At 35.6% G+C, this 21,071-nt stretch overlaps 1 protein-coding gene across 1 annotated transcript in view; it reads left to right on the top strand.

Moving 5' to 3' along the window:
- PTPRN2 (protein tyrosine phosphatase receptor type N2) overlaps nt 1-21,071 on the top strand; it is a 590,472-nt gene that overhangs the window by 216,787 nt on the left and 352,614 nt on the right. The window contains exon 11 of the mRNA XM_030483611.1: nt 9,473-9,552. Within this exon, the coding sequence (XP_030339471.1) occupies nt 9,473-9,552 (80 nt within the window). The remainder of the gene's footprint in view (nt 1-9,472; nt 9,553-21,071) is intronic.

Below are 21,071 nucleotides of genomic sequence, written 5' to 3'. Positions count from 1 at the left end.
GCGCTTCAAATGTCTCTTGTGAAGTAAGTGAAGGATTAGAGATACTTTCCACCTCCTTTTCAAAGAGAAGGCCTTACGCAACCAAATAATATCTATGATTATCCTTGTTCCTAGGAAGGGCTGAAACAGTTGGGCTGGAATAAATACAATTTGAAAAGCCAGCCAACCATCCCAGTGAAAAGAACTTGAACTGAGGAAGATGTCTGAAAATCAAACCAAGTGGTGAAAGTTTGGAGAAGCTTTAAATGCATTCAAATCAGAAGTGTTGGGCAGGCAGGCTGATGAATAGAGTTCCTAGCCTCACCTATTATGAACATGTGCATTGGCTGTAGTGTCCTAATCATGCTATATAGGTTTTGTTCATTGTTTGTCATGTTATTTTTCTAACACCTGAAAAACTCAATCAGCCAGTTAATCAGATTCAGTCACCCAGAACCTAAACACTGGAACAGTACTTGGTATTTTCACTTCATCATGCTGACGGATTATGACATGTGGTATATGTATGCTCTAAATGTGAACAACTCAAGAAATTATTAGTAGCTTGAGAGGCAGGATAATGTGAGAGAGGATTATTTAAGCACTGAGCAGTAGTTGGACAGGTAGTACAGTATCTTGTTAGGTTTGTATTTGCAAACTTCCCACCACTGTGCAGATTATCCATGATTCCTTTCTCCTTGGTTTGGTGTAATTAATCCTTTCTTGTGTTATATGTTGAACTCCTGTGGATTAATATTCTTGAAATGTTTTGTCTAGATTGTAGATGCTGGATTCTGCCATCTATGCCATTTAGATTTACTCAGAGGAATGTTCTAATGTGCTTATGAAAAAACATATAGTCCATCCTTTTCTCCTGAAGATGATGTAGTGTAAACTAACAATAGATGGAATTTTTATTTCCATTCCATTTATTATCCAGAAATTAAGCAACATTTTTATTTAAATTTGAACTGTGCTATGCTTGCTCTCAATGAAAAGATATACCTTTCAGAAAAGTTGAGCAATATTTGTCATCTGTTCCATGATTTTAAATAGCAAACCAATAGACTAAGGCTATTTGGCATAATTTTGTTTAAAATGTTATAAAAGCATAACTCAGAAATAATGGAACCACTTTTATTCAAACTTGACTTCTTCAACAGATTTAATGAGTCTGGAAAACAAATTGTCTGCAAAATGTACTGCTGTAACTCATTGCATGCAGGCTTTTATAAGAAATTACATTGTGTTTTCTGGTACGTATTGTCTTATTTGACAACTAATTTATAATATAAAGATACATCAATTTTTAAGGGAAGAGGATAAGGAAACAAAAATAAGGTGGAATTTTCAGCTATGCATTCCTTTACTTAAACATGAGTGATTTCTCAACCTTAGCATTACATTAGTCTTGTGGCTTTTTCCCCTGAGGTACAATATATTTTGTGTGCTTTTCTTTAATAAATGTGCATATAACCAAGATCATTTTGCCTTCTCCACTGTAACGTTCCTGCTAGAAAAATATAAAAATACATTAAAATAGCAAGAAGGATTTTGGCCTGCAGAGTTTTATGAATTCTAGGTGACAAAACAGAAAGACCTTAAAAATCTAGGGAGGCTCTTATAAATAAAAATGTACAAAGTTTGGCTTTCCATTACACCATTTCATCTCATTAAATCAGAGGATTTTCACCTTTGTAATCAAAAGCAGAATGAAATCCAGTGTTGTAGATACATGTCCATGTACTCCTGGATCCCTACTCAAGAGAAGATTTTAACAGATAAGTGAGCTTCTGAAGTTTATCTATCTTTTTTTTTATTTCATATTTCTCTGCTATTCATCCCTCTGTGTGACTGAGAATGCCAGCATATTCCTTTTTTAATAAAGTTCATAACATTATAGGGTAGGCAGGATATACTCCTTTGTCTCAAGCAAGTCATTGAATATGTGCCATTGCATTTAATTTATATAGCATTTCACATATTATTAACAGGTAACCATAGCCATTTTACAGATGGGTAAATTGAAACTCAAGATGGTTTGCTTGATTTTCCCTAAGATGGTACAGAACTTGGTGACAGATATGAGAATAGAAACAGAGAACTGTGATTCTCACTCTTGAACTAAAGCTTGGTCCACGAATAGAATAGCTAATATTAGAAATGGAAAAAGTTTATCATGCAAAGATTTGTTTAAAAAAATAGTCCCATATAAGAAATATACCAAATTAATCTTACATCTGTGTCTTTCTTGATCCTGCTGCCCTTGGCTACCTGATTGTCCTACGTACACAAACACACACTTTTTTTTCCTCCTTCTCTTTTGTCACCTGGATGGATGGATGGATTGCATGAATATTACAGACCTGCTCATCCAGCTGAAAAAAAAAAATTCTTCTGCAGTTTTTTACACCCTAGCAAGTAAATATCTCATATCCAGGCCTATGAGTTGCACCACAACCTGCCTGCGGAAGGCTTTGTATTCTTCAGGAGCCATAAAGGCAGTTGGAGCAAATATACATCTGTGGTTGCAACCAAAAGAGCTGAATAAATTCCACTTGTAGTGCCTCCTTTGTAAAACAAATGTCCCTACCTCATTGCCGGAAGGGGAAGCTCAAGAACAAATGTAGTTTGTCTCCTCAGAGCCAAAGAAGCAGCAAACAGGTTCTTAAGAGGGCAAGCAGGAGGGCTCTGGTTGTAGCACTCAGAGTTTTGTAGCTCTTTGATTTGGGGCTGTAACAAAGTTTGGGTTTTTTGGTCTTTGGTTGTGCTGCCTAATCCTCATGAAAGATATCTCTGTTCTTTCTGGCTCCTATCAAAGCTATAAGCATGCTAAACTCTGCAAAAGTCCTAATACATGAGTCATGATCTTTAATTATTAAAAGTCACTTGTGCAAACTGAGCATAAGGTGACTTATCATCCCAGTGGACAGATTTTATATGTTATTTCAACAGACTCCTTTAGCAATACAGGTGTGCAGAGGGTAAGTAGACCTGAAGTCAGTAAAATGCATTGAATGCTTACTGTCTGAAAATGAAAACTGTCTGTTGTTTGTGTACCAGGAAGACTACTAAAAGGTATAAAGAAGAAGAATGAAAATGCAAATAGAATATATATTTTTTTTTTTAAATGACATAACTATTTTATCCTTTAGCTTAAATCTTTGGGGACTGAAAGAAAAATCACTGTACATTTAGGCAGCATTTTGAAACTAATTTCCCACTCTCTCAGGGTCCACACACTCTTTTGCTGTAAAAAATTATAGCACTTTTATGGTTTGTTCTTTTAAATACTGTAATTAAGAACCTTATTTGCATGGCAGGCAATGCTGGCAACTTTCATGTACTCAGCGTGTTGAAAATGTCAAGTTTCATGGCTTGTGACAGATTAATAGAAAAATTATTTTAAAACTCTGCAAATTATTCATAGATATTGAGTAATCATAAGTTGCTTTTTGTGAAGAATAAAAATAGGACAAACTGAGTGTAGCATCAATCTCTAAATTGAGCGTTGTCTCTTTTTAAATCATTTAAATTGTAGGCTTAGCAAAATAATCTTCACCTGAGATGAAGTGAGTTGTAGAATCTTTAAAATACTCTTTCATCGCCTTTTGCAATGTAAATAGTAACAGTGTACTTAGCACATTTTTGATGCATATAGATTAAATTATTAAAATGAAATTAATCATTTATGTAAAATAATTAAAAGTCCATCAGTTAGTATCGGTTGGTATCAGAGACCCACCAAACATGAACTGCTGTTTTTGGAAACCATCTTTTTCTGAACCTGTAATCCCTTTTCTGTGACTTTACTCTTGAAATTAGTCTAATGACAGTAGTGTGTTGGTCAGAATACGTTCCATTATTTGGACGCCTAGTAGTGCCCTGTTCTCTCTCCCTGAAATGATCAGTGCTGAGTGAGTCATGGAATGACTTCATGGAGCATCATTTCAGGGAGAGAGGAGGGCACTACAAGGTGTCCAAATAATTACCTGATTTATGAAGGCTGTAGATGTAGCTTTCAGAGGTAAGTCTGAGCAGCAACTGTCAAATCCAGACCTAAGTTTTCTCTCCATGTAATTACATTTGCACGATGTGGTTGCTCTGAAGTTGTCACTCTATCTAATCTTTGTGGTCTATCCATTACACCTCACCCAGCTGCATGGTGTAAACCACACTATTGAAATGGAAGTGGTGATAGAAAATCAACCACTAACTGGTGAGCACTGCAATTAATGTCTTTCCCTTAGCAGAGATTTTGCTTTTTCATCGTTAGTGCTTGGTTATTGTCAGACATAAGGTGCAATGTTAGTAGAAAAAATCCTTAACTTTCTCTCTCCGAGCTAGCTAGGAATTTAGTATAGGGCCACATTTCTGTAGACAGTGTAGCAAGCAAACAGTTCATGCTTAGTGTGTGTAAAGGGTATAAATATGAATAGAGGATATATTTTTGGCTGCATTGCAGCATGTTGTGGAACACTGTGTGTCATTCTGCAGTTTAAAGAGATGTTAAGAGTTTCCAGAGAAGGGTGCAAGAAACTCAATTTGCTAAAAAAAGAAAAGATTTTTTTAATTGATCACAGGCTGTAAGTGCATACATGTCAATAGAAATGTGAGAATGCATACAGCTGTACATCAATGTTTGTTCACTTCAGGTGCAAAATGAAGCAAATCTTTGAACAGTAAAGATATTAAAGAGTGAAAGATGTGTGACTTTTTAGTATTAAGTCTGGGTAATGATCAATATCCTGTACTCAAGAGTTCAGAGAAGTTATTTTGTAGTAGGTCAGCACAATACATTCTTCACAGTTTTCCTGAATCTGAAGTTTAGTCAGAGACCTGCTTATGTAATATAAATAGAGTATGATGCACTGCTTCACAAAATAAATTTTTGTCAACATTTGTGGTCAAGAATGTTGGTGAAAATCTGAATGAAGTGGTCAATGAATTTACAGCTGGTCTGAGTAACAGAAGAACAAAATAGCCAGTGTACATTTCTTAATCCATTTATTTATTACATGTCAATGACCAGCTGCAATTTTCTGCCTTTGCTTTGCTCTGTAAATCATGTTGTATAAACATACTGTATTACAAAAATGCCTCTTTTAATTATGTGTGCTTCCCCATTAATTTGCTTTGATGTAAGTATGTTTATATACCTGTATATATCACATTTACAGCAGTATGAGCATTTTAATTTTTCCAAAATTGGGAAGGTGAAAAGGAGGCTTCAGTGCAATATAAACAATGGACATAAGCTTCAAATTCCTAAACACAGTAAGCACAGAAATGTGTACACATTGCAAGTCATTAGTTCAAGCCCACCAAACATTTCCTGAGACAATTACCTTCACTGCTATAAAATTTACTTTGCACAATCCTCTGGAGCATTACTAATTGCTTTTCTTAACCTCCAGAGATTAAAGGATTTTGAAATGAACATATAGACAAGTAGTGACTCTTAATTTCAAATCTAAGCTTTATTAAGGCAAGCTCTGTTTTATGAAATAGGGTCATTAAGAGGATGTTTAATGTTGGAAATATTCAATCCTAATCTCCTCATCTTCCTCCAATCTTGAGAAATTGTGCTCTGCTAGTGTTTTTTCTTTTAAATACAGTGGTATGTTAAAATACAGCAGTGCAACCTTCACTCATTTCCATCTGGCATCAGCTCTGTCTTCAAGAATACACATAACCATGTTGACACTTGTTTCTCAAATCCTTTTCCACTAGGGGGTATGATAGACTGTGACTGTATTTCACAGTAAACCTGTATAGCGTATACACACGTGAGGGCTAAGAACAGGCATGCAAAGCTTGGTACATAATTTATGGAGATTTAAATCCTGTCATTCATAAATATAATTATAACCTATGGCTTGAAAGTGATATGGACCTTTCCATATTGATAATGCTTAGGATCTGTTTATTCAGATCATTCATTTGTTGACAGGCAAAATATCTGAAGAATGTTGTTAGTCAGTAAAACAATTAATGAAAGGAAATACTTCTGTTTTACACAAAGAATATTGTTTGTTTCTGTGCATGTTGTATACCCTCCCACCTTCAGATGGGAAATATAAACCCAAGGGGAGGGCATATTATTAAATCAGCAATCAACCTTCAAGTCATTTTGGTATAAACACTGTAATTATTTCATCTCTAGTAAACAGAATGTAAGACAACAGCACATAAGGGTGACAATTTGCAATATGCTTTTAATGTCTTTGTTAAAAAACCCTAAACTATTATGGCTGAAGGCAACATTATTGGAATTAAAAAAAAAAAAAAAAAGCAGAAGTTGTGACAGCCAACAGAGGGGGTAATTAGTCAGTAAATTTCAAGTAATAAATTCAGCAGGTCATTGCAACAGACCTTACATTTTGCATGGGGAGAAGTCACTATTTATTAGCCTTGAAGCCAGAACTGCTTACCTTTATTCAAAAAAGCATCATAACAAAGTATTAGAAAAATTGATAAGCGTGATTATGATAGTATAGTCCAGATGGTTTCTAAAACTCACAATTTTCTCTTATTTAGGTGGGTGTAAGTTCACTTATATCAGAAGAGTCAACTACAGATTTACATAGGTGTAGTTGTAGTAGCATATACAGCTTGGAGGGGGAGGAAATAGACAAAAGATCTGATATAAAATATTGTCTTTCTAGATTAAAGGTGTGACCACCTAACATTTTTAATCTCAGTTGCAGCATATGCATGTCTTGGATGTAGGCTACGTTTCCGCCTGGACATTAGGGTGTGTATTTCTGATTGCTTTCACCTACAAAGCTGGCGGTGGGCTGGTGTGATGTAACCTGCCTGCCAGGAGGGATGCCTCTGCTCACTGCTGGCACTCTCCCTGATGTGTGGGAATGGTTTGTCTGCAAGTCATCAGGTCATAAACAATCGTATGCACTTCAGGGAGCCTCCGTATTTAGAGTTATGTAAAGACAATTGACATTAATATTAGCTGGGCTTCAAAGGCTTTGACAGCCACACGAAAAAGCAGTCTCATCTATCTAATTTAAAGTTCCTGGTTAGGAAGTATCAAGGGTGCATTTTATATATCTTAGAACCTTTTCTCAGGCTGTTTGCCCTCTTGTTAAAAGGCTTTTTAAAAATATTTTGCAGTCAAATAATCACTGGCTTAGTTTAAATGTTCTCATCCAACACATAATGAACAGCGAGGAATTCCCCAAAGGGCATCTATTGTTATTGAAATGTTTATTTATTGAGTGCTTTTGCCAGAAGCACCTCATGAGAAAATCTCATTTTATGAGCTCCTGAAGCAGTCAGTTCCCAAAACATTGAGCAGAAATGCAATTTTGACCAAGTAATCTCAAGGTCTTTTGTTTGCTTTTAAATAAACAGCAGAATACCAGTATGCAAAAAGTTGTGACAAGATCAGCTTTATTTTCTGTATTTTTAAAATATTCCTAGTGAAGCTCTGCTTATGTGGTGCTTAGGTGATTCCTTACCTTCAAGCATTCAGTTGCTACAGTAGAGAAAAACAATTTCCGACATAACAACATAGGAGTGAGTATTTTAAATGATTCTATGATTTCCTCTTTCCTGCACAAGAACAGTGTTAAACCAGTATCATCACACTTGCATAAGGAATTTTTTTCCCACCCCGTTTTTGCTCTTAATTTCCCTAAATTTTCTCAGCAGCACCAAGGAGAAGTGACAGCGCTTGTGATAGTGTGAACATGGGCACAACTTGGATCCTGTTGTGTTCCTGGATTGTCCAGGTGGAGTCACTAGAGAATAGTGTGATGGTCCCTGCCAGGCTTCACTCCTCTGAAATCCCTGCCTCTCACTGCCTGAGCTGGATCACTGAAATGATCCGGTTTTAATCTTTATGATTTTAATGATGCTATGAAGTGAATAGCTGCAGCGAGCAAGGCAGGAGGTCATCTGAGAGGATAGTGAACTCTGGGCCAGAGGTAGAAGCAAAAAACTCAGGCAAAGGAAGAAGGGGAGGAAATTTTTTATGTCTTTGCTGATAAGGCTGGAGTGTAACTACACTTGCTTAAAAGTTTGTGTTGGTTCCGTGTTCTCAGCTGTAATGGACAGTGCAGTGTAGATTTGGGGGGGAATATCTAAAGTTTTTCTTTTTTCACCCTATCTTTGTCATGGGACAGCTATATACTAGGTTGGTGCATGCTTTTATTTAAAGCGGACTGCAAATTGTACCATAAATGTCTGAGCAGCCAGAGAGGAATCATCATTTCTCTTAGGCTGGCAATGCAGAAAGGACAGTGCAAGATTAGTTATATTCAGTGAATGATATTGTGCAACTCCCAGATGCCTTTTATGGCTGATTATTTCACTGTTAGTGACAGAATCAGGGAATGGCCTGAATTCTTGTAGAGCAGTTATCTCAAATAACTTTGCAATTGTTGAATATTATAACCTAAAATATTATTTAAATTATACTGATAAATGCTTTATAATTGCCTAATATTATTAAAATGCATTTCTTGTACATTAATGACTTGGCATCTGGAGTGTCCTTTAGCAATAAAATCTTTCTGTTTTCTTTTTCTCTCCCCACCTCAAGAGTATTTAGAGAAAAATGATTGATTAATGACAGTTCCTATTAACTCCAGAATAAACTGTGCACAGTGCGTGCTTTGCTAGTAGAAGATTAAAAGAATGCTTCTTAGTCTTACTCTGATTCCCTTTCTGACCTCGAAGCAAAGTCTTATAGTTAATAATAGTTTTGTTCTTCCTGAAATGGAAAAAGTTTAAAGGTATTTCTGTCTAGGATATATGTGATGCAATTAAGCACACTTCATTAAGTGCTCTCCATTGTATGAATGCAAAATATTAACATGTTAGTAAAGGAATAATTTAATGCTTCATTTCAAGCCCTATAACAGAAATATTTTTCTAGTTCTTTCTTTTATGCAGCAGTTTTCCAGACTTCATTCTCTCATAAGACACAGCTATAGGAGGTCAAAACACATTGCATGTATGGTTCCAGCCATTGACTCAGATATGTCCAAAATCTTTTCCCCACACATATTCTTGCAGAACATGATCAAGATAAATATTCTGAGTTTCTTTCCAGTCCCTCTGACTTACAGTTGTGACAACAGGACTAAGCTTTTATTGATGTTAGGCATATTAAATTTGAAATGACATGTAATCTTCTTTGGATGCTGAATTCCAGTGATGATCTAGGCTGTACTTGGGTGAATAACAATTTAAGTGCCTCCATTTTGCTATCTTCATAGCAAGAATATTATTTACAGGAGTGTTCTGTTTTGAAGTTTGGTTAATATTGTTGAAATCCTTTCAGACAGGCACAAGATAGACACAAGAAACCACAAGAGGTATAAAAATGTATGCAAATGTAGCTAATGAAGCAAAAGGATGAAGGCTAAATGGTATCTTAATAGGTTCTCTTTAAAAACCTATTTTGATAAGGAATATTATGCCATGTCTCTTGATGATGAATCTTAAATTTTTTAATAATCTCTTCCAGTGTGCTGGGACCAGCTGTGACCTTCAGAGTGCGCTCAAATCTCGAAAACATTTCAACCGCAGATGTTGCCAAAGCAGCAGGTAGGTCCTTGTCCTCCATTCCCAAACTGTAACCTCCCACATGTGCATTTTCGTGATCAGTAGTACTACAAACAGCACAGAGACATCTCACTTTCCCAGAAGATTGACATTTAAGAAGGGGGACAGTTGAGAGGTGAGTGGCACATATGGGAAATTGAAGTGTAACATCTCTGAGTCAATTAAATCTGCCTGAGACTTCTTTGTTTGTCAAGGAAATGGATTAATTAGAGATTTGTAGTCAAGGCCTAACATGGTGAAAAACTCTTCAGCGTTGTCATGAACTCATAACACCAGATTGGTTATTTGTAAGTGAGGATGTAATACCTTTGCTTTTTCCAGTACTTTTTTTCAGGGAACAAAAATGTTACTACATCTTAGCCTGAATTTCTTAATCAAAAGATGGTAGAAATATATCTTTGTTGATGTGCTGTTTAGGCAATTTCAATGCAAATTAATCTCGGGAGTAAATGTGTTTCTGGAGCTAACTACCACTGTTCTAAGGACTCTGGTTGGCTCCTTGTCAACTTGTCAACTAGCTTTATTATGAAGTTGTTCACTGCAAGAAATAATTCCTGCAAAGTAACTGAATTGCTAACCGATTTGCCTCCAAATTACTCAATTTTAAATGTTTTTTAATGTTTTAAAAATTATGAATAAACAAGTTGCAAAAATTGCTTGAAAAGAGAAACAAAAAAAGTTAATTTAAATCCACACTGGCAGAACTTAATTGTCCATTAAGTTCTCCTTTTGCTTCACCATGGATCAGTTTAGTTATACAGAGAACTGCAGTAGTTCCCATGCCAGAACATTCCTGTGCAGGACCCATAGGAGAAAGGTCTTGTTAACTGGTGATTAGAGAGTATCAAATGTGATATGATTTTTCTTAAAAGGGTTTAACATGCCAAAAAGCCATAGATGTGTCTTGTCAAAACTAGGAAATATTAACAATAATTATTTAATTATGGGAACCTGAATGTGTATGATATACCTGCAAAAAATTGATGTGGCTTTTTTATAGCAATGATCTGCCTTTTAAACCTGTTGAATCTCTCTGAACGGATCAACAAATATGATGCAACTGGTAAAGCTTGCCTGGATTGCCGAAGACTTTTAACAAGGTTTTGCACTAGAAGTTTCTAAGGAAACTTATTGTTTCTTAGAATGTGGAATATGGAACGTGAACATGGTGGATCAGCAATTGGTTAAGAGGCAAGAAGCAGAGATTAGGAATAAATTATTAGTTTTCTCATGCTAGAGATAGCAGAAAAGTTGAAGGACCTCTGCTGGGACTGTGCCATTCAACATATAAATGAGTTGGGAAAGACGACGAACAGTGCGATGAGAAATCCTGCTAATAATACTAAGCTATTCACAGTCTTAAAGGTGAAAGTTGATCTTAGAATTATATAAAAGCCTTACCAGACTGAGTGACTGAACTCAAAATCACAGATGAAATTCATTGTAAACTAGTGTAAAATGCATATGGAATAAAAAAAAAAATAGCCTTTCATATGAAGTTATAGGTCTAAATAGACCATTAATGCTCTGGAGTAAGAACTTAGTTTAGTAATGGGTAATTTAATAAAAATAACAGTTCAGTCTCCATTATCAGTTGAACAAGGAAAGTGTTTTTAAGAATTATTTGGCAAGAAATAGAAAACTGAACAACGTAATTTTTTTTCTTGCATGTATTTAAATATGACACACAGTGCTGCTGCTCATACTTCAGAGGGTTTGGAAGCTTTGGTTGAAATGGAAAGATATAGAGAAAGGCAGAAGACTGTCAGTATGGCATATTTTACATAGAACAAATGGTGAAATAAGGCTGGAAACTGTATTTTGGAAAAAAACACACGTGTTATGAGAAAGGTCTATCAAGTCCAGTGTGGCACAGTGAATGTGGACGGGATTGTGCAGTTTTACAATGCAAGAACAGATGAAACTGGCAGAAGGCAGGTTCAAAATAAATCAGAATGCAGTTTGTAGTTTTGTCTGTTGTAGATAATGAAGTCTTACATGTGTTCAAAAATGTACACATTAACAAGTTCATGGAACAGACATGCACTGAAATTTAGCAAGTCCATAGGAACCTTGTCAAATTGAGGAGGTTCCTGGTGTGTCTGGCCTGTTCCTAGCAAGCTACTCTGAAATGAAGAAATGTTGTGACTAACTCCAGCAAAACTCAAGAAGTAACAGTAGTTTTTTCTTACCACTGTTGTCAAAGTAGTTGTTTTCAATTTCCTTAACTTAAATATTGCTAATAATGTAGGGAGATTCTGGGGACAAACCCTATGTCACTCCAGAGTGAGTTCTACAGATTCACCAACTTAAATTAATCTTTTATATTGTAATTTTATCTATTCTATATATTCATATCCCAGGCATTTCATTCTGTTTGTTTAGCACATTAAAATATTCAGGCTTTGATGGCTGCAGAAAGAACTTTATAGGAGTCTTACATCAGCTGCTCTCAGAGCCATGGCCATAATATTGTTATAACTAAACCTTGTGTTTGCCATTTACAAAAACAACCCCTCACAATTCTGTGTCAAACATTTTAAATTAAAAAAGCATGTAATTTTTCTTTTCTAACCCATAATTAAGGTTGCAGAAGCTTGTCAATGTATTCACTAATCAGTTCATTTATTTTAAGCAAAATTCTTACTTGCAGATCTCTAAAGCCAAAAGTAAATTCAGCTAAAAGATCAACGGCAATACATACTTACGCAAGACAGTTTTTTTAGGCTTTAATTGTAATCAGAAATTTTGTAAGTAAACAGTGTCTTGACCAAAAGCATTCCAAAAACTTAACTTACCAAAGGAAACCAATGCAAAATAAATAAGTACATACATACTTCCAGGATGGGCACAGGTAAACACATTACTCCATGGTGTACTGCTATTAGGTAACTTGATATCCATCCAGGAACTCTGAGAGCAGAACTTGTTTACAGAAAATGAATAGACCAAACTGACAGAAGAATTTCACTGTCCGTCACATCCTGAGAAACAAAAAGAATTTAGAATTTGAGATAATCAGATGTCATAATAATTATGGGAATGTTAATTATCCAATATGCAAAAGGGAGTCTATTTTTGCAGATGTTAATTAAGTGCATGTCTCACCAATATCCACAGGAACAGTTTATCTGCAGCAGTTTGTTCTCATTATTAATGTAGTCTATATGTTTTGTAACCAAAATGGATAAACTGCCTGTTTTCCTTGCATTATTAAAGTTTAAATATAGGGAACTATATGAAAGTTTTCCACCCTCTCCTGTAGAGCTTGACAAACGTGCAGGTTAGAGAAGGCATGGGACTCTTTAGCAACTAGGCAAACAGATGAGTAACTTATAATATCTATTAAAAAACAGAGATATGGAAGTATGATAATAAAAATTGTTTCTATGTTTTCTTGGTGTTCAAGATCTGTTCTTCTTGGTGTACGTGAGAGTTGGCTTGAGGAGAGACAGAGCACTCTAAAATCCTTCAGCCATGTTCTTGTCGATAAAACTTTATTCCCCATAACCCACAGTTACAATTCTGTGTAAATGTTTTGATTATTTTTTTTTTCCCCCTAGAGCTACATAATTATATGGGAAAGCTGAAAACAGAGTAATTTAAAATTGTGAATAGCTTGCCATCTCACATTAACAATACTTTTATATCTTTATTTGCTCTTTGACTATAGAGTAGAAGGGCAGCCAGCATTTTGCTGGAGTCGGTTACTTTGACACTCATAATATAGAATCTTGCATCAAGTAGCTGTCCTCTGACCTATTTCTGTTTAATGAGTCAGGCTCAAAGATGCAGTGTAATTTCATCTCAACATTTTGAAGAAATAAACTTTCTCTAGACATAGATGACCTGCTCTAGAGATAATTACACTTGGCACATGGCATCATTTAGATAAATGAATGTGGATTTTTTTCTCTTCAGTTTAACAGTTAGGCAAAATCTAGCAGAGAACAATTATCAGTAAGATAACTCTATATAAAATTGCAATATAGTCAGTATAGTAATGAGCAATGAGTTTGCTTTATAGGTACTCCAGAATCCCACCATTTATGGAAAGACATGTATAGTAACAGTAATTCGAAAAGAAGAATCTTCTGAATTTTCCAAGCATATAATTTTAGCATCAGGTGGCTATAACAATCGTATATATACTGCACATATGAAAAAGAGATGTAGGAGAGAAATGTGCGTAGACACTTAGCATTTGATTCTGTGTAGCTGCAGCCTTTTACTAGTTAGAGTCTTACTTACATTTTTTTGATATTGTATTAAAATGCAACATTTTTATGTTCCTCTACAAAGAGCTGAGAGGCTGAGAGTCTGACATGAACAATTTTGATTTCCTTATAGATTAAGTGCTAAAAATATCCATTATAAATATATTTTAAAATACTAACTATGCAAGTATAAATGATTAGTTAAAACTGTAATGCTTAAATGCATTTTTCAGCTGTTCCCGGCAGTTATTTGTATTAGCCTTCAGTATAATTCAAATATACATTTCAAATTTTAGCACATCAGATGTAAGTCTAAAATACTGCAAATGACTTCTATCTGTTCTGTGGTTCATTCTAGTCATGAAATACAGTCCTCTTTTTATTGGTCAAAGAGGGTTATCTTTCCAGTTTGCTGCATGATAGACATAAGTATAATAAATAGTACAGTTATGGAATACTTCTATAAAGCTTGCACACCTCTTAATTTCATGGTCTGAAATTTGACAAAGCAAGGCACAGAGGGAAGATAATTTACTCAATTGATGAGGATCTGGTACGCAGCTTAAATTGACTTCATTTCTTGGAACACTGCAGAGGCTCACTCTGCTCTCTAGCCAGTAAGTATTGACCATACCAACATTGTTGACAGAAACATGATAACTCTATGTTATTATCCACTATTATCAAGAAAAGTTTTATAGGATATTCTCCAGAGACAAAAGAGAGAGAACTGTTATTGAATTTGTCTTCATATAATAGAACTTCAGATCTTCATATAATAAAGTTATGTGTAATGTGTATATGTAAAGAATGTATAAACGTAGCAAAGGGAGATTAGGAGAAGGAACAACAGAACAGTTGGGAATAAATCATCAACTGCAAAAGTAAAATTATGCAAAGTTTTATTTAGTTATCCATGTATTTAGTTGAAAGCATATTTCAAATAGATGTTATTGACTCATGTCTTTAAAACATCATGGTCTCAGGGAATTTGAGGAAAACCCGAGAAATGTAATTTTGCGCAGTGAGTTCAGAATACCGCGATTTTATCTCTCTGGTTATTTTGGCTTGTGATTAAACACTGTCTGGCCTTTGATGCTTTTTAGAACATTGCTGGTTAACTGTTAGAAGTTCTTTGCGTAATATATTTCACTTAAGTGTAATCTAGGAATTTATTATTCTTTTTACTTCTTCTGTTGCTGATATAATGAAACTTGGCAATGTTTGTTGTGTTTTGGTAATGACAACAGCCATCTTTTTCGTGGTGACTGTCAGTGCAGGAGAAATGAAGTCTATATCATTAAAAGCAGGAAACTTCAATATCTGGATAAAAAGTTGTCGTCTTCTCTAATAAGTTCTTGTTCATTCTAAATAGCTATAACCACGTTGATTTTTGGCATAAATTTTGCATGTCTAGTGAGAAGTCTCAGAAAGATGAGCTCTGTTGACTCAGTCACAAACATGTCCACGCTGACATACTGTCTTGGTTTCCTTTTTCTATCCCACAACCACGAGCAATAATGGTTGCTTTGAAAGTATTCATTGGCCTGTCATTGTCAGATTCGTAATTCAGCTGTGATGAAGTGAATAGAACAAGATGAAAGTCTATGGCTGAATTCCTTCCCTCTATCTAGATTTTTGTAGACCGTGCAATTAGATGTCTTGCTCTCTGAGATGGTAACAAAGTGTGTGTCCATGAATAATTTGAAGTTCATCTTTGAAGTGAACTGACAGCGTCTGTGTCAGAAACTTTGAACAACATAACCAGGACGCTGTGAGGTCCATCTGATTTCACTTACCGTTGCCTTGATTTAAGGAAGATTACAGTTCCTTGGTCTATAATGTGAAATGTAAAAATTTGACAGTTGTTTTTCTGTTGCTAGCTCTCTTAAGTCTTTTGGTGCAAATCCTGATTTCCTCTACTCAAGTCTACTTAGATAGCATTGTCCTTTTCCACCTCTTGAGCCTTCTGTGGTGGATTAATTCCCTTTCACCTATTGTACCATCAAATCTATCTGAAGCATTTTCCTCAAATGCTTCCACTGATGAATAAATGATGTCATGATAATGTTAAGTATTATTCAGAATCTGAACTGTCTCCTACACTTCCAAATGTCTGATACAATGATTAATGAGGCTTTGAGATAGCGTTTCCTTCCCATGTTGTTCTTCTTTTGAAAAATGAGGTGAGTTTTAGCAATTCTGATGGGTGCCACCATTTGGTAAATGTGCCTCAGTCCTGAAGAATAGCAAGTTGTCTTTAGTTATGACTCTTCTCCAGTGACTTCCTTCTAATTGTGTTATGCATTGTTGTGATTAGTAAGGATGGATTTTAGAAAGAAATATTTTTGCTTTAAAACCATTTTCTGTTGAAACAGAAAACTTCAGAACTTCCTTCTGCTCGCCTTATAAAGTGATGTAATATATTCCAGCATAAACCCCTAAATCAAGCTTCTTATCTGTTGGGAACTCTAAAGCTAGTTAACAATTTTATAGTATTGGGGAGAAAAATAAGACCTACGTAGCTTTAAGTACCCAATTAATTAGATTAAGTAGTCAATTAATTAAAACAGTGATGGTTCATGTCATTACATTCTGATGTCTTTTATAAATACTCATTTGTAGAAATCCATTAGATTGGTATTAAACTGAAATAGAGACACACCATTGGTGTAGCATATATATTAATATTTTAGAATACAGCAGTACCTGAACCAGACAGTTCTAGGAAAGTTTCAGTGGAAGGACCAGAATTGAAGCTTAGGTTGGTTTGCAGCTACTCATGTGTTTCTATTAGTTGCTTTTCCTGAAATCTATAGGCAGGCCTATGGCAACAGATGAAAATAAGTTGTCTATTAAAGTAATTTATGTCATGGCTTAAAGGTTAATAGTGATTTTAAAATTTACTTTTTTAAAGAGCCCTGTGGTAATATAACTAAATGCATAATAATAATAAGGGTAGAATTTGTCTAACCTGGTTGCAGCTGTCTAAATGTTAGACATTTATTTCGAACTAATTGTCTACATTGCCTCTACATTAAAAGAAAAAAGATAGATTGTATGAACTGTCACTTACCATCAGTGGTGAAAGGTAGGTGAGAGAAAGCCATCACTAATATCCACAGAAATGTATAGATATAGTTGATGATAGGACTGCCATATATAGATACTGCAGATAAATCCAAGGAGATTGGTTGATGCCAGGATTGTAGAATTTAATACAGTGGAAAGCTTTCAGGGCCTTCCTGTAGCCTCTGCTTCATAACATATTAAAAAATATTTTTTCTGTTGCTAGATCTCTGAAAGTATTCTGGTGCAAATCAAGATTTCGTCTACTTAAGCCTTCTTCATTCACATTCTTCTTCGGTAACATATTTAAAGCTCTTTAAGTATTCAAAATTAATTTAAGATTGAGTAAATTTACAGAGATTTCAAGTTTGATAAATATTAGCATGTGTAATATTATTAAAAAAACCCCAAACAAATTCCTGCCATCAGCTTGCGCACATCTACAGCTGGTAATGCAAGATGAAACTGCCATGTAGTTAAGGTGCAAAGGGGTTTTCTCTCAAGTCCAAGAAATCATAGAATCACAGAATGGTTAGGAGTGGAAGGGACCTTAAAGCTCATCCAGTTCCACCCACACTGCCATGGACAGGGACATCTTCCACTAGACCAGGTTGCTCAAAGCCCCATCCAGCCTGGCCTTGAACACTGCCAGGGATGGGGCAGCCACAGCTTCTCTGGGCAACCTAGAATCATAGAATCATAGAATCATAAGGGTTGGAAAGGACCGTAAGATCATCTAGTTCCAACCCCCCTGCCGTGGGCAGGGACACCTTGCCCTAAACCACGTGGTCCAAGGCTCTGTCCAACCTGGCTTGAACACCGCCAGGGATGGAGCATCCACAACCTCCCTGGGCAACCCATTCCAGTGCTTCACCACCCTCTCTGTAAAGAACTTCTTCCTTATATCTAATCTAAACTTCCCCTGTTTAAGTTTGAAGCCATTACCCCTTGTCCTACCACTACAGTCCTTAAGGAAGAGTCCCTCCCCAGCATCCTTGTAGACCCCCTTCAGATACTGGAAGGCTGCTATGAGGTCTCCATGCAGCCTTCTCTTCTCCAGGCTGAACAGCCCCAACTCTCTCAGCCTGTCTTCATACAGGAGGTGCTCCAGCCCTCTTATCATCCTCGTGGCCCTCCTCTGGACTCGCTCCAACAGCTCCATGTCCTTTTTACATTGAGGGCACCAGAACCTGTGCCAGTGCCTCACCACCCTCACAGTAAAGAACTTCTTCCTACATATTTGCTTACATAGATGCTTCAAACTGACCTGTACATTTTGAAAGGACTGTCTGCAACTGATGTAAATCAACAAATGGCTGCACTGATGTCCATGGCACTTCGAATGTGTCAAACAAAAACGTATTATTTTTTTGTATAGTAGCAGTACTGTGCCGTACCGCTGTCAATATGGTATGAAAAAGTTCGTATACTAAATTTCATTCCAATTTAAAGCAAAGCAAGCAGAAATCCCCAAATCCAAGACAACCTGCTTAATGTCATATTTCATCATTCTGTTTAGCAAAATTGCTTCTATTTAGCATTTTTATGATAAGGAACACATTTTCTAGGAAAATGAAAATATATATGCAATATGGCATATACAACAAGAATACTTACAATTCCAGACATCTTATATGTTATAGTCCTGTAATAGTTTTATATATTTTTGTGCAGTACACTTAAGTACACTCTGTTTACAGCGTATCCTAAGCATATTAATTTATTATTATTTAGGAAATTATTTAGGAATTATTTAGGAATGCTTCAGTTAGAAGAAATCTCATAAGGCAGGTACATAAGAGGCAGCTTTTATGTAAAGAATAGGTAAGCAAATGTAGTATATTTTGGTGGCTATATAACTTTTTAAGTAAGCATTACTAAAGAAATTAAAGAAACTTAAGAAAAAATAGGTCAGATAGTATTCTAACTAACCTTTACCTAGAAAGAACATTTTTTTCCACCCATTAGAGAGATAGATTATAACTTTTCAAAATGTGGAACAACAAGGTAAACCTAACAACTTTAAACTATGCATGCAAATAAACACTAGACACCATGTGGAAAAGGGGATAATGTTATGTTTTACTTGGTACCAACAGGAGAATGTTCTTTATCTGATGTAACTAAATATTCTATTTTTAATATATGAAATTGGATGATTAGCAATCTTGTGATTTTAAGTGATAGCTTTCATATCAGCCAAATAAGAAAAAATTGTGAGGGAAAGGAGTGCTACTTCAGAGCTCTATGAAAAATTGTTATTTAAAGCACAAGAAAAGAAAAAAAGAACAATCCACAAAATTAATTACACACAGAATCATCTTGGAATCAGGCTGTCATCTCTTTTTGCTGGAAAAATGTAATAACATGAAAAGGCATTTCTCCAGAAGCATGGAGTTTTGGTAACAGTGTGTAGGGGCAGCTGACCTGAACCCGGTATCAATCTGTTCTCTTGGTAGAACACGATTTATGCGATGACATCTTGCGAAGGAGGCACAAACATGACCTGGGATGAAAGGGCAGGTGAAGGGTTTCTGGCTGGAAAAGGCTTAGTTAGGAGGTCTGGAGGATTCGTGTATCATCCGTCTTGAAAATAATCACTTGCATGACCTTCTGTTGCTGATAGCTTGTGGAGGAATGCATCTGAGACGGGAAATAATGAGCTCTTGATAGTGGGACGAGGAATTGAGAGTTTTGGGAGATTTTTTGAAGATGAGAGAAGTTTGTTAGCAGTACTCACACGGGCACACTTGTCAGCAGTATTCAGTTTTGTATTTTAACATTGCCTTCATTTTGAGACATCTTTCTTCTCTGGATTGAATGCTACTTCAGGAGCTGCCACTGCTACCTGATAGCCTGCACAATTGTCAGAGAATGTTGTTACTGCAGGCAAGTGGTTTGATTTTCATGAATTGTTTGTTTCTGGACTATCTATGGTCAAAGAAGGGTTTTTTTTCCCCCAAAGCTTTCTTGAACTCCAGATATCCATTCTGACATGTAAGATAAGATGGCGTCAGATTAATAGATTTTTGATTTTGTTCTTATTTCGAGATGATGTTTTCTATTGTCTGACAAAAACCGTATGCAGGATTTAGAGATTAATGACCATTGTAATAATCTGCAAATACTTCATATTTCTAGCATTAGGTAGTCTTCAGGAAAACATGTTAAATCTCTTCATTCTCTTTAGAAAATATTTTCTATAAATTTGAACATTACGGATTAAGAGAATTGTATGGCTTTACACTGGCTAAAGTCAAAAGACATGCTAGATTTAATCTAGCCATATATTTTCAAGAAGTATCTGTGAATTCACTGTGCCTCTGTTTTCTTAGGTGTGAATCTGAAATATAAAGAGAAAAAGGACTTTTTGTGAAAAGAAAAAGAAAAAGCTATAGTATAATGATTTTTTAAGATAATTCAGAGGAAAGACAGTAGGGTCTTCTGTAGTATAATTAAGATAATTTGTTTCTTTGCTGCTTCTGCTGCTTTTTTCATATTTTTTTTTCCCCTTGTTGCATTGTTGCAACAAAATCAGGATGACAGCAATCATAAAATCATTTTGTTTGAAAGATACATCTAGTGGGTTATTTCGCATGTCCCCCAGAATTGTGATGGGATTGGCTGGCAGGAGATCATATAGCTAATATTTGATAGTCTGGGAGAAAAAAAAAAAGACAGATGAGAAAAAAATGTGTATGCCAAAATCCAGAGGGTGCCTCTTGGCAAAGTTTTATAGACATTTTAGATCAGTAACAAGAAAAGGTAGGTAGCTACACCCCATTACTCCTTCCTAAACAGCCAGGTAATTACTTTTGGCATTTTGACAAGTGTTTGCTGGAGTGAAGGTCAAAGCTGTCAGCAGAGAAGATCTATGCTAATCTGCTCAGCTGGAGAAGACTCAGGTACCTAATGTTTTGTAATTAGAAGTTGTGGAAACCAGTTTTCACTGTAGTTTTTTGCTGAGCATAAGTGAACTAATAATACCGAGTAATTTTATTTATCATAGCTTACAAAACAGGCTAAATGGGTGCTTAGGAGTAAGCAAATTGGAGAAATATGGGAAAACTGATATTGTGGTACAAATGAAATATATATTTATATGCACATATATGTATGTGTGGTATTATATATACACACCTGTACCTTATAGGTGTGTATTATATATGCATATATTTGACTACGTATATACACAGAGATGCATAACACTTATTT

Source organism: Strigops habroptila, chromosome 1, assembly GCF_004027225.2.
Source record: "Strigops habroptila isolate Jane chromosome 1, bStrHab1.2.pri, whole genome shotgun sequence".
NCBI lineage: Eukaryota > Metazoa > Chordata > Aves > Psittaciformes > Psittacidae > Strigops > Strigops habroptila.
The sequence above is the reverse complement of the archived record's forward strand: the minus strand, read 5'-3'. Positions and strand labels throughout refer to the sequence as shown.